The sequence below is a fragment of the Syngnathoides biaculeatus genome, chromosome 12 (genome assembly GCF_019802595.1).
Source record: "Syngnathoides biaculeatus isolate LvHL_M chromosome 12, ASM1980259v1, whole genome shotgun sequence".
NCBI classification, from domain to species: Eukaryota; Metazoa; Chordata; class Actinopteri; order Syngnathiformes; family Syngnathidae; genus Syngnathoides; species Syngnathoides biaculeatus.
Window position 1 is genome coordinate 4,872,926 of NC_084651.1, and position 25,323 is coordinate 4,898,248.

General features: G+C 42.7%; 2 protein-coding genes across 7 annotated transcripts; one reads left to right on the plus strand and one right to left on the minus strand.

Moving 5' to 3' along the window:
• Window positions 1-9: 9 nt before the first annotated feature.
• On the minus strand, window positions 10-19,279 carry LOC133509383 (peroxiredoxin-like 2A). 2 transcript variants are annotated; one of them, XM_061836274.1, is made up of 6 exons: window positions 19,167-19,279; window positions 2,746-3,001; window positions 2,343-2,434; window positions 2,128-2,268; window positions 1,888-2,052; window positions 10-481 (listed from the first exon to the last, which is right to left on the minus strand). In XM_061836274.1, the coding sequence occupies exons 2-6, from the start codon at window positions 2,888-2,890 to the stop codon at window positions 380-382; spliced, it is 645 nt and encodes a 214-aa protein (XP_061692258.1). In that variant the 5' UTR covers window positions 2,891-3,001; window positions 19,167-19,279; the 3' UTR covers window positions 10-379. The 2 variants fall into 2 exon arrangements, with proteins under 2 accessions (XP_061692258.1, XP_061692259.1); XM_061836275.1 differs by lacking the exon at window positions 19,167-19,279 and adding an exon at window positions 5,550-9,014.
• Window positions 2,904-23,911, plus strand: mat1a (methionine adenosyltransferase 1A). Of its 5 annotated transcripts, none has more exons than XM_061836270.1 (12): window positions 2,904-4,498; window positions 4,633-4,715; window positions 11,081-11,160; window positions 15,223-15,300; window positions 16,819-16,941; window positions 18,128-18,240; window positions 18,323-18,466; window positions 19,191-19,316; window positions 21,012-21,104; window positions 21,171-21,353; window positions 21,520-21,653; window positions 23,774-23,911. In XM_061836270.1, the coding sequence occupies exons 3-12, from the start codon at window positions 11,094-11,096 to the stop codon at window positions 23,874-23,876; spliced, it is 1,164 nt and encodes a 387-aa protein (XP_061692254.1). In that variant the 5' UTR covers window positions 2,904-4,498; window positions 4,633-4,715; window positions 11,081-11,093; the 3' UTR covers window positions 23,877-23,911. The 5 variants fall into 5 exon arrangements, with proteins under 5 accessions (XP_061692254.1, XP_061692256.1, XP_061692255.1 ...); XM_061836272.1 differs by having other exon boundaries at window positions 2,904-4,435; XM_061836271.1 differs by having other exon boundaries at window positions 4,487-4,498; window positions 4,668-4,715.
• The last annotated feature ends 1,412 nt before the right edge of the window (window positions 23,912-25,323 follow it).

The window sequence follows — 25,323 nt, forward strand, 5'->3', positions numbered from 1 at the left end:
GATAGATAGATAGATAGATAGATAGATAGATAGATAGATAGATAGATAGATAGATAGATAGATAGATAGATAGATAGATAGATAGATAGATTCAGTGGGAATGTACAGTAGTAGTCACAACTCATTTATTATTGAATCAGATGTGTTTCCAAAACTTTCACAGTTTGTTCTCCCTCATGGTGTCTGGCTGGCCGTCCGGTTGCTAGCACACAAACATCCGAGCTGCTCCCTCAGAAGAGTTTAAGAGTCAGATCTTCATCAAAGCGCGCAAAAGGCCAGCACGGCGAACCAGAAACGACGAGGTGACAAACTGCCAAAGGTGGCCCGTTTTTGGCAGAATTGGCAGCGACATCATCGCACGCGCAGATTGATGTCAGGTCTAGCTTTTCATGTCATCTCGCATTTTGCGGGCCGTTCTGAGGACGGCTAGCATGTTGACTTTATCGCCAAACTCCTTCTCGCGGTGCTCCAGCAGGATACCCTGAAAAATGACACACAAACCCAAGAAAATAGCATTGGAAAAAATGAACGATGCTACACTGACACATTGAGGCCATCGACGTCTGTGCATTTTCAGTTTTTCGCAGTCGCAGAATTTGTGATCCACACACTCCAAAAATGACACGCTCACGTTAACCACCCAGTCTATCGATGTCATACACAAGAACAGCGACACATAAAAAAGGAAAATAAAGTTAGATTTTCCAGGTAGTGTCACAGGGACACCTGGTACTAGCTCTGAAGTTCGGACTCTGTCAGATCCACCTTCTTCTATTCATATATTTACAGGCAGTAAGAAATGGATGCTAAAAGAGTATCTGCCAGGATCAAGGGCAAAGTTTATAAAACAGTGGTGAGGCCGGCCATTTTGTACGGATTAGAGACTGTGGCCCTGAAGAAACAACAGGAAGCAGAACTGGGAGGTGGGGGAAATGAAAATGCTGAGGTTCTCGTTGGATAAGATTAGAAATGAGCTCATTAGAGGGACAGCCAAAGTTGGATGTTTTGGAGACAAGGTTCGAGAGTGCAAACTTCAATGGTTTGGACATGTCCAGAGGCGAGAGAGTGAGGAAATTGGTAGGAGGGTGCTGAGGATGGAGCTGCGAGGGAATAGAGCGAGAGGAAGACTAAAGAAAAGGTGGATGGATATGCTGTGGGAGGACATGAGGACAGTGGGTGTTAGAGAGGAGGATGCACGAGATAGGCTTCGATGGAAAAAGATGACACGTTGTGGCGACCCCTAACGGGATGAAGACTATTTTACGTTTATTACACTTGCATTATTTGCTTAAATATGACCTTATACATTTAATCAACGGATAAAGTGTTGCCCATTTGCTAATCAGATAAGGATGTGTTTTGGAGCCGGTGGTTGTCCTTGATCTTTGTACGCAAAAAACCGGCTGGCGCCATACTCCTCTCCCAGGCGTTGCCGTGGAGACGAACGACACCAGATTAAGGAGCGGAGAGTTACCATCCCGGCCCAGGATCTGGCTGCGGGGGGGCAGCCACTTCTACCATGGACCCATACATATAAAAACCTCGTGTTACTGGGCAGCTTTTGTCTTCTTCTTTGGCTATCCTGCCAGAAGACACACGTCTCGTGCGCGGCAGATACCTAGATAAGACCCGGACGTCTCTACTGCACATTCCTTTGTAATAAATCCATTTGCTGTTAACTTTTTTTAATCTTTGGTCATATCTTCCTCGACCCGTGAACACGCGTAGGGTTCAAACTCGGAAATCCCTACAGGGACAAACCGAAAGAAAACGAAGAAGAAGAAATGGATGCTAGGTACTTCCCCAGAGAGTGGAAAAAAAAGGACTGGGATGCATTAGTGACAAACAGCCCAAAAAGTCATCTTTTAAATGGGCCATGATGTTCACCTGATCTCCAGGCCCAATGACAAAGACACCTCCCAGCACCAGTCCTTCCCCTCTCAGGTTTCCCCTGAATCCTCTCCGGTAGGCTCGCCACAGGTTCCGCCAGACGCCGATTCGCAGGATCACGGAGAGGAACATCCAGCGCTCTTGAGGCCCGTAGAAATTTTTCTGCGAGGGAACGGAAAAGCGGCTTAAGGGCTCACACTTCCCCACAGCGAATTCCCGTTGCGCGCGATCGCAGACCTGCTGATCCACGTAAACCTTGCCGGTGAAGTACTTCTTGAAGCAGTCCAGCTCCTTGCCCAGGTTCTCTTTGACCACAGCAAAGAGAGGCACCTCCAGGTCCTGCAGCTGGGACTTGAGAGAGGACAGCTCGGCGGCCTCCTGCAAGAATAATCGTCGCGGCGTCACTTCCAATGCAAACGGTGACACAACCCCTCGTACAAACAGTGACACACCTCTCTGCACAGCAGTCATCCGGGCCGTCGGACCACTAAGACCACCGCGCCGCTCTTCTCCCAAAGACTTCCGGCCTGGTGTCTCTCATGAACTGAGGGAGGCACAAAAATACTTTTGCGAAAACTGCTTCTAAACCTTCGTTTCCTTTGTGTCCCTTGAGAATTTTTATTACAACATTGCCCGTAGAACCAGTTCAGGGTGTACCCTGCCTCCTGTCCATTGATAGCTGTAATATGCTCCAGAACTCCTGCGACCCTTGTCAGGATAAGCGGCTAAGAAAACGGATGGATGGTATTGCCCATACATTCGAAGCTTTTGTGATGATTATCATCCGACCATCTTTCCAGTGTGTAGTGCAGAGTACACAAATACCAGTTTTACCCCCACCATTTTCTGACTTACCTCCTCCGGTGGTTTTCAGTTCCGTGGCCTCCAGCAGGCGAAGGTCGGCCCACGTCGGCGAGGTCTGGAACCAGTCGCTGACGGAGCTGACGAGCTCGGCCACGAACAAGCCGACCGCCTTCAGCAGCGTGTTCACCGTCACCATGGCCGCCCTACGGCGCGTATTTCATTCCTTCCGAGATTCGCCGGCAAAAATGGCCCGTAGCGAGATGTTGCTCACCGGGACTGCGGTCGCCCACTAATGAGCGGGGGGGATCTGCGGTTTAAGACCCTCAAATGAGCCCAATCCGCGTGAAAGGCTCGCTTACGTGAGCACAGCATGACAGGAATTCAGGTGCATGACGTGAAACAAGGCTGCCGTTGAGCTGAGCCCTCGGGACCAGGCGCTGGTCACGGCGAGTGGTGGATTTAATATTATGCAAACGCGGGCAATAATCTAGGGCCCCCCAAGATTTTCGGGCAATAATCCGGGGCCGCCGAGATTTTCATGGGCCCCCAAACGTCGCATAAAAACTGATTAATACAATTTCTCAAAATGTAAACCGATTATAATTGAATTCGTCTTAATTCATCCATTTATGTGCATAAACAACAACAACCAGACGCTCTTGCCAGTATCTGGACTGTGTTACCCGAGGAGGTTTCTCATTTAGTTGCACTCAGTGTTCTAGTGTCTCCAGAGTACTGATCTAAATAAAAACACTGGATCGCTCATTGGCCACCAAAACTGAAGTCCCCATCCGCCATCTTGATACTCCCAAAACAACCATGCTGACCTGTGATTAACTGTGTTAATCGCCAGTTTTTGTGCCTGTGAAAAAACATTCCACAGGTCAAGTTAGAAAGATTTACTTTGACACTGTTAAAGTTTGTTTGTAAAAGGTTTTTTTTTTTTAATTTTCAGATGAGCTTAATTCACTTGAACAAAGTTGTGTTTACGGTTGTTGTCGTTCACTGTTCACTCTCTGCTTCACCTTTATAGGCCGTGAAAAAGCGATGTAAATATTTTCCCAAACTTCATCCGTGGATAAGCAAGAAAACACATTTTCTGTGAAATTGTTGAATTTTATAATACAGAACTCTGTAAATGGAATTTCATTTTCAAATGCGAGGAAACACGTTAAAATTTTCTGTCTGAAATAGGACGTCGCAGAGACAACAAATGAACAATGCGTTTAGCATGTATTTTCGCATTGCGAGTCCTTATTTCCAAAAATATACCGAACTGATTGACTTGAAATGTCATGTTTTTAATGACAAAAAAAAAGATCTTTTTTGCTTTTTTGCTAAGTTATGATGATACAGCTTCACAGCGTATTTTGGGAAAAGTTGACGCGGAAATCGGGCCCTAGGTAATATGCAAGGTTTCTTGGTAGTCTTGGTAGTTCTATGTCTTACGTCGCACTTATCCTTTTTTTGGCTTAACAACTTGAATTAAAAATCCTTTATGTTACCAGAACTGAAAAAAATGTCAAGCTCACACGACCAGTTTTAATTGTACATGCCAAACTTTGAGAAACCGTCACCCCCCCCCCCAACATAATTCAACTTCCTTCACTCGTTTTGGGAGTACCAAAATGGCGGCCAACTGGCTTCAACCAATCGACATACCGCTCGATGTGAATGTCCAGTCTCAGTGCTCCAGAGATCTTGACATCGTGCTGACTTGGATCAACGCTGACCCCTGCAGGTACCACGCAGTACTCCACATACGTCACCAATATTGAAATTAGGGCACCAACCGACATACAATGTACAGTACTGTATTACTTACGATTGTGCTCATCCAAATGCTTAATTAGTTATTTATTGATGAAGAACACAATATGCAGTGAATTAAAATGTTCTTGTTTACTTATTTTTTTCAACATTTTTCTTTTTTTAAAGGCAATTCCTCAATTTCCCTCATTTTTACACTACAGGCGCTTGCTAGCTAGCTAGCTCTTCCGCTAGCTGTGTCTCGTCCTCAGGTAAGCTAACTTCTATCTAATCTATCTAATCTATCTATCTATCTATCTATCTATCTATCTATCTATCTATCTATCTATCTATCTATCTATCTATCTATCTATCTATCTATCTATCTATCTATCTATCTATCTATCTATCTATCTATCTATCTATCTATCTATCTATCTATCTATCTATCTATCTATCTATCTAAGTTGAATCCAGCCATTTTAACAAGCTACTAAATTAGCTGTTTTGTTAGGTTACATCATCAAAGTTACTATATTGTGACGTCATCAGATATAGTGTAGTTGCATTGTCAGGGCCACATTGTTATATATGGATTATGTGCACTGTTGAAAAACAGCTCGTCAACGTTTTATAATTGTTATATATATATATATATATATATAATATATATATATATATATAATTATTATTTTATTTTTTTAAAACTAGCTTGTAGTGTAGATAACTTTGCAGGTTGTTGACCCGCAGGGTCCACTTCAGTGCATGGACGTAAAAGCAGCGTCGAGTTTGGTTTCACAAGCAATTTAATACACAAAGTGACCTTTATGATTTTGTTTATTTTTATTTCGTGGGTGTGCTGGTGTACACCCGGGCGCTAATCATCTCTTTTGTTTGCGTGTTTATCCGATTATCCTTTTACTAGTGCTCTGAATTGTCTTCCTATAGGGGGGACGAAGAGTGTACTAGTACACGGATCTCAAGCTACATGTCAAGTATATGAAATAATATTAGCAAATAGCATTAGCAAAAAGCAGTTTTGCGGCAGTCTCAATGAGGAATGCACTTTGGGTCCAAATTGTCTGGGATATACGATAACAATTTACCAGCTGCTGCGCTCCTTCTGCTACATGCACGGGACCCTATAGTAATAAAAATTTTACACAATATTATGTAACATTATATTACATACTCTATATTGTCAAAATAGTCTACGTGTGTTTCGCACAACTTGGGAGGTTCGGGGGAGGTCTTATGTTGGCACACGCACACAAAAATACACACAAACTGCACTTGGACTTCTGGTGGGAGGTGGAGCAGACGGCCAATCACGGCGGAGGATCTGCACCCCACCTCCCGTGCAGCCATTGGTGGACATCCTTTATTGTGCTATTAGTGGAGCCAATCAAAAGAGGACTTGGAGGTTGACGTCCAAGTTTTCCAACAATTTCTTCCCGTTGAAAGTAACGCAAAATTAATTTCACTCGATTTGTCAGCTTTGTTAAGTGCACGGGTTGCCTCTGAAGTAACATTTGAACATTTTGAACTGCTGTAAAAGTGGAAAAAAAAATAGTTGACCGGTGTCTGGCAAATAAAAACAAAATAAATTACAACTAGTTGCTCACCCTTCCATGGCCGTAATGGAGAAGGAGCAGTCACTGTCACCAAGTGGCGTTTTTTAGGTATATATAGACTAAATAAATGTTTGCTCTACTTTAGAATGAAATAGAAGATTTATTTTTTTTGCTTCAAGCTAAGTATAATCTAAAAAATGGAAACAGTTCCATACAGTAATGCAATTGGTTTACTCATTTTTTTGTATTTTTTTGAAAGAAGTTGTTTGTTCTTAAAATACTGAAATTTCTTAAACAGAATTTAAAAAAAAATAAAATCCGCCCAATTGATGAGAATTAAAATTCATGTAGAGTTTTTGCTCAAATATATCTATTTTTTTAAATCCTCAAATTTCATACGCAAATCGTTTTGCCTGGATGTTGTATTCACTATATTCTGAAAATGAGATCTTTTGGGGGAAAAATGCCCAATATAGTACGAGTCTACAGTAGTACATTAGTACAAATGTATTGTAAAAAAGGGGGAAAAAACAGTATATTATTGAAATGAAAAAAATTTGGGTTAATATTTTCCTCAATTTTAGTTTCCATTTTTCATATTTCACCTGAAATTTGGGAGTGCTTACTGGAATGTAACTTTTTCTCTGCCCAAATTTACTACAAATTTTTTTTCAAAAATGCTCCAATTCACCATTATAAATTACCCAATTTTCTATATATTTTTCTAAAATATTTGCAGTTAAAAAATGGCCAATATATAAATTTATATGATATATAAATCCAAGAATCTACAGAAACAACAAAAATATATATATATAGTTTTGCGTCTGAACTCTTTTTTTTTTTTTTACACATTACTCAAAAATAGAGTTTACTTTAGCTTCCATCAAGTTCCCAGTGGCTGATTTGAACCCGAATCAAATGTCCTTCCATTTAAGACGTCAACAGGTTCAGTGCACCACAGAAAATCGACTTTATTACATGATGAGCTGTTTTTTTCCCCTTCTTCTTCTTACATAAAACTTCGCACATCCCTCCATCATAACGCGCAAGCTAATTCATTGTCCGCGGAGTGTGCGGGTTTTTTTTGCGTTGGCGGCGTTAAACTGCGTGTCCTTGAACCCTTGAAGAGGAAAAACAAACATGGCTTTTACAACACGTATGAGTTTTATCTCATACATGTTTGTTGAAGTCAAAATCTGCTCAAACGAGACCGCAACCCTGACCTGAAACGAGTTTTACCCTTTCATAGATTTTGCGTTCGCTCCGACACATTTTGAGGCTGAAGAATTGACGCCTCTCAAACATCGGTCTCATTTTGCAAAAGTGTTTCATTTTTATGCAATAAGAACCAATCCATTCATTTTCTTAGCTGCTTATCCTCACGAGGGTCGCGGGAGTGCTGGAGCCTATCCCAGCTGTCAACGGGCAGGAGGCGGGGTCCACCCTCAACTGGTCGCCAGCCAATCGCAGGGCACGTAGACACAAACAGCCTCACTCACAATCACACCTTGGGGCAATTTAGTGTCCAATCAATGGTGCATGTTTTTGGGATGTGGGAGGAAACCGGAGTGCCCGGAGAAAACCCACGCAGGCACAGGGAGAACATGCAAACGCCACACAGGCGGATCCGGGATCGAACCCGGGTCCTCAAAACTGTGAGGCCAGTTCAGGGTGTACCCCGCCTCATACCTGTTGACAGCTCGGATAGGCTCCAGCACCCCCCGCGACCCTCGTGAGGATAAGCGGTGAAGAAAATGGATGGATGGATGGATGGATACTTTTTTGTCAAAAATTTTGTGGAGTTAAAAAAATAATAAATTTGTGTACATTTTTTTTCCTGCCCAAACGCAGTATTTTTTTTGCATTAAACAATATTGGAAAATATAGATAATTATATATATAGCAAATCAAATTTATTTGTGTAGTGCATTTCATACATGAGGTAACTCAATGTGCTTTAGATTATTAATAGTAAGTAAACTTTTAAAACGGGATAAAAATAATAAAAATGACAAAATATATATTTTTTAAAAAGACATTTAAAGCAGTGTACAGTTCAAGTAATATGATTAAAAAGTGGATATACTCTAAAAAGCATGAGAAAAAAAGAGTTTTCAATCTGGATTATATATTTAGATAATTTTTCAAATGCTCGAATACAGTATAAATGTATTTTTTGACAAATTTATTTCTATTAAAAAACATTAACCCCTCTCTGGAGTTAGTGTGAGTCGTTGCCACCGACTCGTTTAATGTTTGAAAATGCTGTTCAAAGCAACACAAAGGTCGTCGGGGTCTTTATCGTTCCGCTCCGCGTCCCCGCGAGGGGCCCTCACGCGGAGTCGTGTGCGTCAAACTTCACTTTGGACTTTCGACTCCATCAAGTCGCACTCATAAAGACGCCCGAACGTCGTCCGCCCGCCCGCAGCGCACTTCGTATAGACTTCAGCAGACATTTTAGACATTTTTTTTTTTCATCAAATATGAATATATACTCTTTATTGAACGCATAATCCAATACGTTTGTGTTTACAAACACAATGTTGCTCCTAATGGGGGCAAGGAACCATATTTGGTAATTTGAGCAAAATGGCAGTAGAACCATGTGACCTCTCCCAGCCAATCAGGGCAAAATAGTTACTGTCCAATTAAACACTGCACAACCGAGATATCAATGACATGGATACTCTTCTGCGTCACATCCTCCGTGTTGTTGTTGTTGTTATTATTATTATTATTATTAAGATTAAGATAATAATACAGTATGTAATAATGAGTTTTGTAAAGGCTCTGGATTTTTCTTCATATTTATGGTAATAATATGTAAGCAGCAATAATTATTTTTTATATATGTCCATCCATTCATCCATTTTCTTTTGCCGCTTATCCTCAGGAGGGTCGTGGGAGTGTCGGAGCCTGTCCCACCTGTCAATGGCCAGGAAGCGGGGTACACCCTGAACTGATTGCCAGCCAATCGCAGGGCACATAGAGACAAAGAGCCAAACTCACAATCACACCTAGGGGCAATTTCTATCCATCCGTTTTCTTAGCCGCTTATCCTCACAAGGGTCGCAGGGAGTTCCGGAGCCAATCCTAGCTGTCAACGGGCAGGAAGCGGGGTAAACCCTGAACTGGTTGCCACCCAATCGCAGGTCACATAGAGAAAAAGAGCCACACTCACAATCATACCTAGGGGCAATTTCCATCCATCCGTTTTTTTAGCTGCTTATCCTCACAAGGGTCACGGGCAGTGCCGGAACCTATTCCAGCTATCAACGAGCAGGAGGCGGGGTACACCCGGAACCGGTCCCCAGCCAATCACAGGGCACATAGAGACAAACAGCCACACTCACAATCTCACCTATGGGCAATTTCGAGTGTCCAGTTAATGTCGCATGTTTTGGGGATGTGGGAGGAAACCGGAATGCCCGGAAAAAAACCCACGCAGGTACGGGGAGAACATGCAAACTCCACACAGGCGGGTCCGAGATCGAACCCAGGACCACAGAACTGTGAGGCCGACGCATTAACAGCTGATACACCATGCTGCCATTTTTCACATTTAATTCACATTTAATATATTAAAATACAGTAACTTCATTTTCATGGTTTGCTGTTGATGCTAGCTTTGTATAAAAAAATAGTAATAATATATATGTAGTACAGTACATTAAAAAAAAAAAACAAAAAACGTCATCATACTGAGAGTTGTGAAAATATTTTGGTTAGCATATGTAGCTACAGCCCAGGAATAAAATACTGCAAACAGTTCTGTAACAGTATTAAATAAATACCTTAAAATGGATCAATTTTCATCGTTTTTTTTTTTTTTTTACGCTACACACCGAATAACGCGAGTGTACCTAATATTATGTCCGGCGAAGGTATCAGCAACGCGGGTATTTATTGAAAATGTGGGCCAGTCGATAGATAGCACTTATCTTTCACCAGAACCAGAACGAACTTGTCAGGAAAAAGCAAAAATAAGCTCGTTCGTCGTCAGTCATTAACAAACACTTTTTTTTTTTTTTAAACCTCTCCATCGCCATCCAAGACAAATAAGAGGCGGGTCGTCGCCCGTTACGCTTTCAACGGGTTCTGTTTGGCACCGCTGAAGTCTTCTCTGGTTTCATCCGGTTCCAATTGGGCAAAGTCGCAAAAGATACACAAGGGCAACTTATGATACATATTAAAAAAAAAAAAAAAAAGTCTACACACCCCTGTTGAAAACGATGACCAACGAGCGAAATCGATTCCAAGCTTACTTCTAACCCGTGCAACTCAATTGAAAGTCAATTTGAAATCTTTCGACAGGGGAAGTAAAAATACGCAATGTGGTTGCACAAGTGTGCACACCCTCTTGTAACCGGAGACGTGGGTGTGTTCGGAATGAACCAATCAGCTTCAAGCTCACGCGAACTGGGAGTCAGGGCACACCTGCCGGCGTTGCCTCTGATTGACCCCAAATAAACTTCACACTGCGCATACTCGACTTTCGTTTGGGTACTTAGTTACAGTTACTTCTAAACTGCGGGGTTGCTGTGCTCAAAATGAACTAAACTCATGTTAAATGGGGTAGCACGGTGGCGCAGCTGTAAAGCGTTGGGCTCACACTTCTGGGGAGTAGGGTTCAACCCCGGCCACGCCTGTGCGGAGTTTGCAAGTTCTCAACCCTGCCTGCGTGGGTTTTCTCCGGACACTCCGGTTTCCTCCCACATCCCAATAACATCCAATATTAATTGGACACTCAAATTGTCCCTAGGTGTGATTGTGAGTGCGGCTGTTTGTCTCTATGTGCACTGCGGTTGCCTGAAAACGAGTTCAGGGTATTCCCCCGCCTCCTGCCTCATGACAGCTGGGATTGGCTCCAGCGCTCCCCGCGACCCTCGTGAGGATAAGCAGCTCAGAAAATGGATTGTTGGATGGATAAATGTACAAAGAACCACTGTTCAAGAAGAAAAGGTAGAAAGCACTGTTTCATCGTCGTATTTATGTGCATCCGCAACTAATACAGGCGTACTTTCAAGTTTTTTTGTTGTTGTTTTTTTTCATATCACGAGGACGAGCAGGTTGATGATGAGAAAAATGGTTTTGAGTGCGTCCAGAGCAGAGCGGAGCCTGAGGCAAGCAAGAAAAACAGGTGAATGTGCTTTAAACTCAATTATTGCCCCTTTGTGATGTGATGGACACTGGCCTCCAAATATTGAATACTTACTCTTTTGTTGGTGTTAGTGTTGGTGTCTTTTGTAGGCTGAAGAATTAACCGTTATTTTATTTTATATATATATATTACTCCCAATGTAGTAATATATATGTAGTAATAATGTAGTAATAGAACGAATGTAATGTAAGTAGAACTAATGTAGTAATAATAATAATAATAGTAATAATAATGATAATAATAATACTACTATAATAAAATGTTTAAGATAATGAACATACAAAATAAAAGGACAAAAAAATGAAATACGACATTATAATTTAAAATGTTAAATATTGTTTTAGATTTAATTGTAAAAGAATTAATGCACAGATGAAATAAAAAATAACATCAATAATAATACTGAAAATATTAGTTGTCAGTTGATAGACTTTTTAAGGAAATATAAATTAATATGCCCTGAAAAATACATTTAAAATATTTGTTTTAATTAATTGAAATGTTGAGGAAAAAAAGGAATGAATAGACAAAGAACTAATAATAATACATCAGATGTCAATGGCAAAACAGAATGAAATATCCTAACTTATTTATTTATTCGCGGTTAATTAATTTGTGTCCTCACACCCTTCGTCAAATGTCAGATTTTAGTGATTGATAAAAAAAAAGTTTATTTTACAACTTCACATGGTGTCAGACGTCTGCTGACTCCCATTTAACACGAGTTTCGTTTATTTTGAACACATCTCCAGTTTCGAAGTAAGCAAGTGCAATTAAGTAACAGAGTAAGTAACTGTAACTAAGTACCCAAAGCAAAGTCGAGTGTGCTCAACGTGTAGAAAAGCCTGCGAGAACATTTGACGTTTATTTGGGGTTAATCGGAGGCAATGCTGGCAGATGTGTGCCGACTCAGTTACAAGAGGGTGTGTATACTTATGCAACCACGTTGTTTATGTTTTATTCCCTCCGCCTCTTTGAAAGGTTTTTGAGTCGTACTACTTTTAGGTCCCACGAATGGTGACAGGAAAGTTTTCTCGGTCTCATTGTTTTATGCCACAAATGAGGGGTGTGTAGACTTTTTAAAATCGTGAGTCCAAGGTGTGTCTTCATTTGACGCATGATACAAATGTTCGTCCTAAACGGCGTAAAACGTATTTTTCCAAGATTTCTCTTGCGGCCCACGAAGGGTTAATGGCCGCTCACCGCTTGCACCCGATCCCTCCCATCGACCCCCCCAACACCCACCCCCCGCCCCCCATTCTCCTGGAATGGACTATCCCACGGATTCACATGACGCGTGCATATGTGCGCGCGCGTGAGCCCGCGTATCTATATAAAGGCGCGTGCGGGCTCGTACGTGGAGTTCCGTCGTCCCCCCAGAACTCGTGTCGACTGCCTCGCTCTCCCCCAGGGAAGAAAAAAAAAAAAAAAACCCCACCAGACAAGCAGCGGGAATATAAAATTGTCAAAGATCAGGACTACTCGCCTGTGGGAATTCGGGAGACCCTTTCACACGAGCCCCCTCCCCCCCCGACCTACCCCCACCCCCCTCACACACACTGCCATAAGCTGCCCCCGTACCCGTCCCCCCCCCCCCCCGTAAGCATAAAACAAAAACAAAAAAAATGGGTGATCAGCCGGAGGACGGCTCGTTCATGTTCACGTCGGAGTCGGTGGGCGAGGGACATCCAGGTGAGCTTTCGCATTTCACACGCCGATTCGACGTTATTTTTAAAACTCGCTATTTACTCCCGAGGTCCGGCATGCTCGGTGCCCCATTCATTGCACAAGTGTCGGGGGCTCACTCGTATGCTGGGGGGGTGGGGTCGGGAGGGAGGGAGGTGTAAGGTTGCATGAAAAGAAAGCGACTTGGAAAAAAAAATAGTTTTCGCTCTACGTGTTAATGTTTGCGTACCGAAAACACGTTTGTTTAATTCATTGGTTGTTAAATTGCGAATGTGAGTGCGAATGCTTGTTTGTCGCCGTGCGCCCCGCGATTAGCTGGCGACCAGTTCAGGGCGTACCCCGCCTCCTGCCCGTTGACAGCCCGGGATAGGCTCCAGCGCTTCCCGCGACCCTAGTGAGGATAAGCGGCAAGGAAAATGAACGGTGGGACGGAAGTTAAGGTTCGCGTTCCAAAAACATGTTTAGTTCATTGGACGCCAAATTGTGAATGCGAATGCTTGTTTGTCGCCGTGTGGCCCGCGATTGGCTGGCGACCAGTCCAGGGGGGTTGCCCCGTCTCATTCTTCTCAAATGTTTTAAACGGAGTCCCAGCTTTCTTTTTTAGGGTAGAACCACTCCTCAAAACGTTTACTGTCGGTTTGCTACAACTTATCCGGAAATTTTTGGGGTCCAATACAATCACAACGGGTTCCGCTTTTGACGATTCGGGCCACTCTCCAGTTTATTTAATATTTTTGTAATCCACTGTAATATTAAGCACAGTTTGACCAACAACACTCGGGCCTGGCCGGCAATTTAATCATCCGTTAGCATCCCTTTTCAAATCGGCAAAAATCCAATGATATTGTACTTTTTTTTTTTTTTACAAATTAACACAACAAGCCATTCAAACAAAGATTGAAAAAAATCTTTACAAAATCAATGAATGGGTTGGCGAATTTTACAGATTTTTTTTCTGCTATATGTTCTGTTAAATATTCAACCTATTTATTGTCGTTAAGTTATTTTATGCATTTGATTTTTTTTTTAAACAAATCAGCCAATTAATCAGTGATCCAAATTTCATTCTGGCAAATATTGGCAAATAAAATCCACATCAGACGCAGTGCACTTAAATATAGAAAAGAAAGGTAATGTGCCTAAATGATTTATCAAAATGTATAACGTTGAAAAAAGTCTTCGCGATTGAGTGCAGATGTGTTGAATATTAAAGTGAAAGACAACTGAACTGTACTTTCACACTTTGAAATCATTGACCAGATGATGATTGATGGATGGATGGATGTTAAGGCATTGCATTCATTCCACTAGCAAAATCTTTAGCATTTCGCTCAGATCACAACTTATTAAAATACATCATTTGTTGCCATAAACTCACCACGCACCATTCGTAAAACGAGACCCACGGCAAGTAAATTGCGTGCTTGACGACTGACGAAATATATTTATATTCTATTTCACATTTTTGGCTCCCAAGCCACAGTTTGCAAGAGCGCCGACACTCGTCTCCGCGAGGCAGACGCGAACCTGCAATCAGCTGGTCGCATTCGTCGGACTTTTCGGATCGCGACCGTCGCCCTCCCCCTGTGACCCCCCCCCTTTCAAAGTGTCATAATCCTGCCAAAGTCCACGTTGCTACATCCATAATCAGTAAACACAGCGGAGTAAACACCTTGACCCGACTCGCAGATTATGTAACGCATTTGAGCCCAAAAAATTGAATTAACATCCCGATTGATTTTTGGGGCAATAAATCAGGGTAAACACATTGACCTGCTTAACAAACAAAAAAATATATATAGTTATAATAAAATACATACAATAATTATGTAATGCCAAAATGGAATTATGTTATAAATGTATAATTACATATCTGAATTATCGTCCCCAATTTTTTTTTTTTTAATCATCTGTATTTTTAACCAAGATTAGTATTTTGGAAACAGCATACAGCAAAAAAAAAACAAAAAACACAAATTTTTGTTGTGCCCAAAAATATGGATGAATAATTTTTCATTTTATTTCAACATTTTTTAAAAATTTGTATTGATTATTGATATATATTTGATATTGATTGTTTTTTTTTTGCCATGGCAAAATGCCGTTGCAGTACGGAGAAAGGATGGATGTTTCTGATGTAACCTCTGTGTTGGATTGCTTCATCATGGCGGGGTGGGGGGGTTGGGGGTGGAGTTGGGGGGGGGCCACAAAGAGCCAGCGCATTGAGTGTTGTGTTTAGTGTTGTGCCATTGTCCCGCCGCGCCGTGCGACACATTTCCGTTTATTCATTTTTTCCCCCCTGCCATAATCCATGTGCCACTGCCACTTCCTCATCGCTCTCCGATTTGTTTTCAGACAAAATCTGCGACCAGATCAGCGACGCCGTCCTGGACGCGCACCTCAAGCAGGACCCCGACGCCAAAGTGGCCTGCGGTGCGTAAAGCGGAGCGCCGCGAAGACCCCCCCCCCCCCCCCCCACGGGGTTCCATCTTGCACGGAACATCACTGGGATACGCGTGGGGTTCACTTCTCGGGGTTTTAAGCGTCACAAGGGCGACGGACCAGCTGAACTTACAGCTAAACGCTTAGCAGATGTTGCCACATCTCCGCAACGTAAAGGGTCGAAGTCTGAGCGAGAGATTTCTTTAAGATAGTTGTGATAGTGTTGTCCCGATATTTTGCAGTTCGTTTTTTTTTTTTAAAGTATAATTTTTTATGCAATTTGGAAGTATGTTGAACCTCCGTTTATCACGGGCGCTACGTTTCAGACCGACTTGCGAAAATTAAAAATCTGCAAAGTGGGGAGAGATTAAAAACATTTTGCCCCTCCGATATGTGTTGAGTGCATTTCAATGTATGGGAAAACCATTTAAACGTGATAAAAGAGGGCGGTAAAACGTTGGTCTCAGAGTTCTGAGGTCCCGGGTTCAATCCCGAACCCGCCTGTGTGGAGTTTGCACGTTCTCCCCGTGCCTGCGTGGGTCCGGGCGCTCCGGTTTCCTCTCACATCCCAAAAACATGCAATTGGACACTCTAAATTGCCCCTAGGTCTGATTGTGAGTGCGACTGTTTGTCTCTACGTGCCCCTACGATCGGCTGGCGACCAGTTCAGGGCGTACGCCGCCTCCTCCCCATTGACAGTGGCCGGGATAGGCTCCAGCACTCCCCGCGAAACTTGTGAGGATAAGCAGCTAAAAAAATGGATGGATGGGTGTTAAAAGAGACTTTTTAAAAGGAGCATGGAATTAGCGTAGATCAGGGGTCACCAACGAGGACCATATAAGGCGCCCGCGAGGTATGTTCTAAAAATACCACAGGCCACAAATTGTTACTATTATTTGTGCTTTCAATTTTGAATCTGACTTGCTTACGTGAATTAAAAATTGAAAACACCTGTAATGTCATTTATTACAATAAATACAAACAAAAATATTTTATCTTTGCCGCAAACAGGTCACGTAGCCCTTCATACGATCGGTGCTCACGAAGTAGCCCTCGGCCTCGAAAAGGTTGCCGAGCCCTGGCCGTAGATTTTGCTGTTGCGACCCACCAGAGGGAGACATTCACCAGGAAGGGGCAGGAGATGAAAGAGGAGTCGCTGGCTTCAAAGGGAGTGGTTGGCTGTTCGACCCGAAAACGTTTAGCCGAGAAATGGAGTGACGTGCTCGTTTCCCAGCCTTTGTCATTTACCGTATCGCCACATTGGAGTCATTATAAATATTTTTAAAAAATGTTACTTTAGTATGACTGTCAGGACTATCGTACAGTATATAATCAGGGAGCTTCTCAAGACTCACACTTCCCTACCCGGCCCCGCCTCTTAAAGGCACGCGCATGTACACAGACACTACGACGCAAATAGAAAATGTACTCGTGTGTAAAGGATCGGAAAGGGGACGAATGCTACAAAAACAGCGACGCTAAACTGCTGCATCCGATTGTGTACCGCAGAGACCGTGTGCAAGACGGGCATGGTGCTGCTCTGCGGCGAGATCACGTCCCGCGCCAACGTGGACTACCAGAAGGTGGTGAGGGACGCCATCAAACACATCGGCTACGACAACTCCGATAAAGGTGATTCATCCAAACGATACAAAACAAAAGACATTATCACGTTCACGTAAATATTGTCACTGGGGTTGGGTTAATTGTTGATTCAAGTCGATTAAACACGTTTAATGTTAGCTTAACGCAGAGGTGTCAGACTCATTTTTCTCGTGGGCCACGTTGTTGTTCCAGTTTCCCTCAGAGGGCCGTTATGACCGTGGAACAAAAATATTGAATCATCTCATCATATTTACATCATCAATTTACAAACTCGACTTGCGATCAGAAATCGAGGGTGATGTGTTTTTCAAGGGTTAGACACATTTCACACACATGAGGTCACACAAAAATGCTTGTAATATCTCAACTTTATCATTTATGATACATGACAATTTGACATTTTGGTAGATTTTTACAAGAATCATGGAATTGACACTGTAGATTTGGCTTTGCGGGCCACATAAAATCATGTGGCGGGCCAGATCTGGCCCCCGGGCATTGAGTTTGACACCCGTGCCTTAACATATTTCATATTAGTATTCCTGAAAATGGTGTCGAATTTTGTTTTAATGACGAGAGACTTTCGAAGAGAATCGGAAGGTCGAAGTCGGGTCAACCACCGGAGCGTCAAAATGGAGGGCGATATTTTCGTGGCGTGCTTGATAAATACAATACAAAAATTTGTACTGTGAAAAATGTATATTACTTGCAATTCGTGTGATACCGATTGACATGGAATGTCATTTATATTTATTCATATATTTTGTGATTCATTCATACATACATGAGACTTTCGCATATGACGGAATTATGTGATTATAATTCATGCATTAACGTTAAAGGTAAAACTGCAACGTAGGCCATGTCATTTTTTGGAGGGGAGGAGTGGGCGATATGTAATATTTAAACAAATATATTTTGGATGTAGATATCACGCCACCATTCTGAGATTTTTATTATTTTTTAATACAATTGCACTAATTTCCCTCACAAGTGTCGTAACGGCATCGGAACAAAATATTAAAATCTCTTCATATTCTTGTCATTTGTCGATAAGTGTCATGAAGAATTTAAATATTTCAAAACGCAGTACTTGACGTACACAAAACTTAACCGATGCGGGGTAAAATAAAAGTACAAGGAATGCAGATTGATTCAAAATTTGGACCAAATCTTAATAATTTTTGGGATTTTTTAAAAAAATGGTTGTCAGGTTTCGACTACAAGACGTGCAACGTCCTGGTGGCTCTGGAGCAGCAGAGTCCAGACATCGCCCAAGGGGTCCACGTGGACCGCAAGGAGGAGGACATCGGCGCCGGAGACCAGGTGGGCCAACGTCGAGCTCTCCCGCCAAAAAAAAACGCGGCCCGCTTCTCGTGCTTGACCCGGTTGCCGCGTGGTCGTCAAGGGCCTGATGTTCGGCTACGCCACGGACGAGACGGAAGAGTGCATGCCGCTCACCATCGTCTTGGCCCACAAGCTCAACTCCAAGATGGCCGAGCTCAGACGTAACGGCGTCATCCCCTGGCTTCGCCCCGACTCCAAAACCCAGGTGCGCTACTGGTTCCGGACCGGCCTGTGCGACTTTTTAGCCGAACCGCAAACGACATGGCGAGATTGTTTTGGGGCGGGGCGGATATCATTGCTTTGCTAATTTTGGCCAATATTTACAAAACTCTTGTTTTTTGTTTCTTCTTTTTAAATATAATTTAGACCACATTCTATGCTATTTAATTATTATATTTATTCATAGATTTTTAATTATTTTACATTTATAAGATGTATTTTTATACATTTTCTGGACTTATCTATTATTATTGATTACATATTATTACTATTTTATTATTACTATTTTTAAAAAAATTCAGCTTTTTTCCCCCATTTATTCAGTATATTTTAACATATTTTTAGTGCTTAAATGAACTTAAATTTGGCCCGGAAATAAAACAAAATAAGGTTTTCATTGTCAAAATGTTCCAAAAAAAAAAAAAAGAAAGATTATGGACGCAGTAATCATAAATCATGATGAAAGCATGCGGCTCGCACGCTAATGTTTTATCTGAATTACAACTTGAACGGAAGAACTTTATGTCGACGTCGGGCTTCACCAGTCACGTGCTCGTAGTAGACAAACGGACCCGTTTGAATGTGGCGATAAAGCCCCTCGTATAACGACTAATTCATAAAGGCGCCAGCGGTAAACGATGAACGGAGGCATGAATGCGTTTGCGGGGGTGGGTGGACGAGCTGACCTGGTGCCGTCGCCGGTCCCGCAGGTGACGGTGCACTACGACCAGAATGATGGCGCCGTCATCCCCCGGAGGGTCCACACCATCGTCATCTCGGTGCAGCACGACGACTGCATTTCCCTGGAGGAGCAGAAGAAGGTTCTCAAGGAGAAGGTAAGTCACAAGTCTTGGGCAGCCTCACGTCTTTCTTTTGGAGCAGGGTTAATTCAAGCTCAATTTATTTATTTACTATTCTTCTTATTATTATTACTATCGTGATTTCCGGCCTGCAGAGCGCAATTGGTTATAAGCCTCACCTGGTACATTTGTAAAGGAAATACCATGTGGTACATGCATACGCCGCAGCTGCGTAAAAGCCGCAAGTGCCCACATTGAAACGTGATCGATACAAAGCGTTTTCAAAGTTTTAATACCTTAACTTAGCTTAGCTTAACATAGCAACACCACGGTACCACAGCACGAACAAGGCCGGTGAAAAAAATACCGAGTTACCTAGCAGTAACACAGCAGCAACAAGCTAGCGTGACGCTAATGCTTGCGCGGCGGTAACAATGCCGGCTTAGAAAGAACATACCTAAATGACTGAGACATTGAGTAACACAGCAGCAACGCTAACGCTAGTGTGATGCTAACTTTAATGCTAGTGTAACAGTAACAGAACTGGCTAAAAAAAAAACATACCAGTAAAAATCACGGAGACACAGCAACAACACACAAGCACAGCGCTAACAGTAGCGCAGCACTAACAGGGCCGGTTAAAAAAAAAAAACATACCTAAATTATTAAGATGGAGTAGTAACACAGGACCAGCAAGCTAGTGTAATGCTAACGCTAGCACGGCCCCACGTAACTGGCCCAGCTAAAAAAAAAAAAACATACCAGTAAAAATCACGGAGACACGGCAGTAACACAGCAACACGCTAACATGATACTAACGCTAATGCAATGCTAACGCTAGTGCGGCAGTAACAGGTCCGGTAAAAAAAAAAAAAACATACCTAAATCACTGAGATGCGGCAGTAACACAGCAGCAACGCGCTAGCGCGGCACTAACGCTAGTGTGATGCTAATGCTAGCGCGGCGCTAACAGGGGCAGTTAAAAAAAAACATCCTGGTAAAAATCACAGAGACACGGCAGTAACAGAGTAGCAACACGGTAGCACAGCACTAACAGGGTTTAAAAAATATATACCTAAATCACTGAGATGCAGTAGTAACACAGCACCAACACGCTAGCGCGACGCTAGCGCGGTGGTAACAGGTCCTGTTAAAAAAGACATACCGGTAAAAATCACGGCAACACAGCAGCAACATGCTAGCACAGCGCTAACGGTGGCACAGTGCTAACAGGGCGGGTTAAAAAAAACATACCTAAATCACTGAGATGTGGCAGTAACACAGCAGCAAAATGTTAGCGCGACGCTAACGCTAGTGTGACACCAATGCTACTGTGACGCTAACGCTAGCACGGTGGTAACAAGCCCAGCTAAAATAAAACATACCCGTAAAAATGACAGAGACACAGCAGTAACACAGTAGCAACACGCGATCACAGCACTAACATTAGCACAGAGCTAACAAAGTCGGTTAAAAAAAAAAAAAACATACCGGTAAAAGTGACTTCCTCGGCACATATATTCCACCAGTCTCACTCTTACCTTTAATGCTTGAGTGCCCCCATGCGGCCGTTAGAAAAAATGCACAAATTAGCCGCATCACTGCATATGCCGCAGGGTTGAAAGCGTGTGAAAAAAGTCGCGGCCTGTAGGCCGGAAATGACTGCATGATTGCATTTTTCTTAATAAAAAATAATGTCGTAGCTAACGAGGTGACCAATCGTGTGCTCAGGTGATCAACGCGGTGGTCCCCGCCAAGTACCTGGACGACAAAACCATCTACCACCTGCAGCCCAGCGGCCGCTTCGTCATCGGGGGCCCTCAGGTGACTCCCTCCCCCCAAACCTGGCGCACGCCCACTCGCACCCGCCGCTCACGCGTTGTTCCTCAGGGGGACGCCGGCGTCACGGGCCGCAAGATCATCGTGGACACGTACGGGGGCTGGGGGGCCCACGGCGGCGGCGCCTTCTCCGGCAAGGACTTCTCCAAGGTGGACCGCTCGGCCGCCTACGCCGCCCGCTGGGTGGCCAAATCTCTGGTCAAAGCCAAGCTGTGCAGGAGGGTCCTGGTGCAGGTGGGTGTCGCCTCGGGAATTTCGGCTCACGGGACGAACCCCGTGTTTGCCGTGTGAAACTGGTTCTGACCCCGAAAAGTCCAAAGCGAGCGTAAACCTGCGACGGGAGCGCGGGGGTGTGTGCGTTTTAGCGCCTTTGACGCCGGCGTTGTGCGCCCCCCCCCAGGTGTCGTACGCCATCGGCGTGGCGCACCCCCTGTCCATCTCGCTGTTCACGTACGGCTCGTCCAACAAAACCGAAACGGAGCTGCTGCACATCGTCAACAAGAACTTCGACCTGCGGCCGGGCGTCATCGTCAGGTACGTGAGCGAAACGCCTCGCGGCCACACGGGGGCGCCAAAGACGACGGCGGCTTGACTTCCATTTCTTCCATTTGGTGCACATTTCTGAACGGCGTTACGTGTACCTAATATTCAGGGAAGATGATGAATGATCAATTTGGAAAAAACACTGAAAATGTCTAGGGTGGGGGGTCACACCCGTCCTTTGGGCAAGAATTTTTTTTAATAAAACATACTGCTAAATAGTGACCTCTGGTTACTTCTAACAATGTAAATACAGGGCGATCATAACATTTTGAAAAATTAACATATGAGTCAAAACGACCAAAATATTTTTGCCAAACAACAGATGTAAAAATGGAAACTGAGTGAACTTTATATCAAATAGGCTAGAGAGAGATGATGATGATAATATGAAAGTGAGCGATAAAATGCCTGATCTGCAGATAGGCCTAATCGTTGTCAATCATATAATATTTGAGAAATTTACGTCCAACTTACCTTTGCCTTTCCTGGTTTGGATACGCTCCTGGATATTTTTTGCTCCTCGGCTTCAATAATCGATCATATCGGAACACAGAACGCGCAGCTCTTTTTGTTCAGTTGGACATTTTGATACAGTTTTTGTTCCACTTTTTTTCAAGCCACGCCCACCCGAAACTGTTTTTTTTTTTTTTTATCAATTTCCCCGGCACGATCGTCATCTTTTCGCTCCAAGACTTTCGCCGTCCCGGAAAACGCGAAGACTCGCTCGATAACATATGCGTACGTATGTCTATAAGACATACATAATAACAGAATCCTTCTCGATAAAATGTTAACATCAGCGTGAAAATACCGGCAAAACGCTGCCAGAAATCGGAACGTTGCAGTTATTATAAACGGCAAATTTAACGCAAACAGATAGCAATGCTGTTTTCCGCCATCACAGCTGCGACTAATTTCACGCCGAGCGTTGCCGATAGATGGATAGTCAAGCCGACCCCACGCCAAATTTTGTCACCAAATTTACACGTTTCGCAACGACAGTTTCATCTGACAAAACACGGAATTCTGCGAATCTGACGGAAAATTCTCATCCTGAAATCGCAATCGCGTGGAACAATCTCGGCGTTGATGACTCCTCATAAAAATTAATAATAAAAAAAAAAGAATATCTAAAATGGCACAGACACTCATCATATTTGAGGTAATTTAAAAAAAAAAAACCTTGTGAGGATAAGCCGTTCGGAAAATGGATGGATGGAAAACCTAAAGTCACAAAATATATATTTATATTTTACCACATAATTCGAAAAAAAATCTAAATTGTAAACTTTGAAAACTTTTTTAATAATCTCCCAAAAAATTGTTTCGCAGCTCCCAAAACACAAACTCTAAAATGGCACAGATACTCATCATATTTAAAGATTAAAAAAAATAATAATTCAAAAAGAGCTTTTTGTTGTACTCAAGCCAAGTAAGCGCCTTCGTTTCTGTTATGCAAGTCCAAAAAATGAAACGTCTATAAAAACTTTCCAAGTTGCCCTTTTGCATCGTGACATTCTAAAAGCAAATGAAAAAAGATCTCCAAAACCCCAAAAAATAATATTTAATAGTCATAAAAAGGATTCTCAAGGCCTTTTGCTTTTAACTTGCCTTTCTAAAAAAAAAAAAAAAAAAAAAAGGCCCAAAGTGGCAGCAAACATCATCTTTTTTAAAAAATAAATGTTGCTAAGTTGCTTTGTTTTTATTGTATATTTCTACAAGCAAAAATTAAAAATAAATAGCACTAAAGCTTTGTCCGCCAAAACTTACTTTTTTTTTAAAACTTTGCAGAAATGAATAACACTCGACATCATATTTAATTATTTTTGCAGTTCCCACATTTTGTCTTCTGTGTCTTTGTTTTGCTCATTTCCAAAAAGCAGCAGCAAACAGCATCTTTTTTAAAAAATAAATGTTGCAAATAAATAAATAGCACTAAAACGCATCTCGAAAAATGAGCGTTTCAACTCACTTTTGTAAAAAAAAAAAAAAAGTTTTTTAAAGTTTGGGTGGTCGCTTCTCACCTGGTTGCGTCCGTTGAGCGTCTCTCGCTCTGACCTCAATGACCCCCCCCCCCCCCTCGTCCATCCTCCTCGCCCCCCTCCCAACAGGGAACTCCAGCTGAAGAGGCCCATCTACCAGCAGACGGCCACCTACGGCCACTTCGGCCGGCCCGAGTTCAGCTGGGAGGTCCCCAAGCGGCTGCTTCTCTGAGGCGCTCCGCGTCCTGGACCAAAACAACACCAAAGTTATATGAATATACACACATAAATATAAATATATATATATTACAGAATAGGATGATAAAGAACACGGAGAGACGTAACGTGAAGGACATCAAACGGGAGCAAAGACGTCCATCCTATTAAACCGTTGCGTGGTGCTTTTTTCTTTCTTCTTTTTTTTTTTTAAATAAATGAACAATCACAAACTCCTCAATGCTGTAAGCGTACGACCCCCCCCCCCCCCCCCGCGCGAAGGAGACGGATATTTTTTTTTGCTATTCGTGTAATTACCGCTAAAAACCAAAGCTCACCTTCTAGATCTGTGTATGTTTTTCTTTTATTTGTGTGTGTGTGTGTGTGTACTGCCAGAAAGGCGGTCGGTCGCAATCGTCGCGGTGCTCTCACCGAACAGGTCAACAAAACGTTCTCGAACGCGTCAGAACCGCTAGCGACGGGCGCCTGCCTCGAAACGGCGCGGCCGCGCTCGTCGATAAACGGAAAATTCCCCCATCAAATGGCGCAAATGGTCATATTTAATAACGCGCCTCGAATGTTCCTGTAGAGCAGCACCGAGAGCACAGGGTGTCAAAACTCAAGGCGCGGGGGCCACGCCCGGTCCGCCACACGATTTCGTGCGGCCCGCGAAGGCAAATCGTGTACGTCAAACTTCCGTGATTCTTGTTCGAATCTGTCCCAAAATTTCAAATTGTCACATCATAAATGACAAGCGTTTTTTGTGTTACCAAACATCAACAGTAGTGGAAAAAAACCATTACCCTTGATTTCTGATTCTAAAAGTACCGCAATTCATTAATTTGAAGTATCAATAAAGATGAGGGGGATCAACAATTTTTTTTTTAATGGTTTCACAGTCATAACGGCCCTCGTTTGACACCCCTGCCCTAGAGGTTGTTAGATTTTTTTTTTTTTTTTGCTATTTAATTCTTAAAACACTAAAACAACAATAAAAAAAAAAAAACACTAAAATGCTCTAATGCCAAAAACTATTTCAAAATGCCCATAAAAAAGTTGCTTTATGATGCAGGTCATACTTATTAATGTCCTTAAAAATTGTATTTCGCATGCAACCCCCCCCCCCCCCAAAAAAAAAAAAAAAAAATTCAACCGCCTCCTGCCTGAAGACGGCTGGGATCGGCTCCGGCACTCTCGCGACCCTCGTGAGGATAAGCCATTCGGAAAATGGATGGATGGAAAACCTAAAGTCGCAAAATATATATTTACATTTTTCCACACAATTAAAAAAAAGTCTAAATTGTAAACTTTGAAAACTTTTTTAATAATGTCCCAAAAAAATTGTTTTGCAGCTCCCAAAACACAAACTCTAAAATGGCACAGATACTCATCATATTTAAAGATTATTTTAAAAAAAATTAGTTCAAAAAGAGCTTTTTGTTGTACTCAAGCCAAGTAAGTGC

Excerpts from the sequence above, each read along its gene's own strand:
- mat1a (XM_061836268.1), top strand. The coding sequence starts at position 10,951 with ATGTACAAAGAACCACTGTTCAAGAAGAAAAG. Across the intron at positions 18,467-19,190 it reads GCCCCGACTCCAAAACCCAG|GTGACGGTGCACTACGACCA; the intron begins GTGCGCTACTGG and ends CCGGTCCCGCAG. Across the intron at positions 21,105-21,170 it reads TCGTCATCGGGGGCCCTCAG|GGGGACGCCGGCGTCACGGG; the intron begins GTGACTCCCTCC and ends GTTGTTCCTCAG.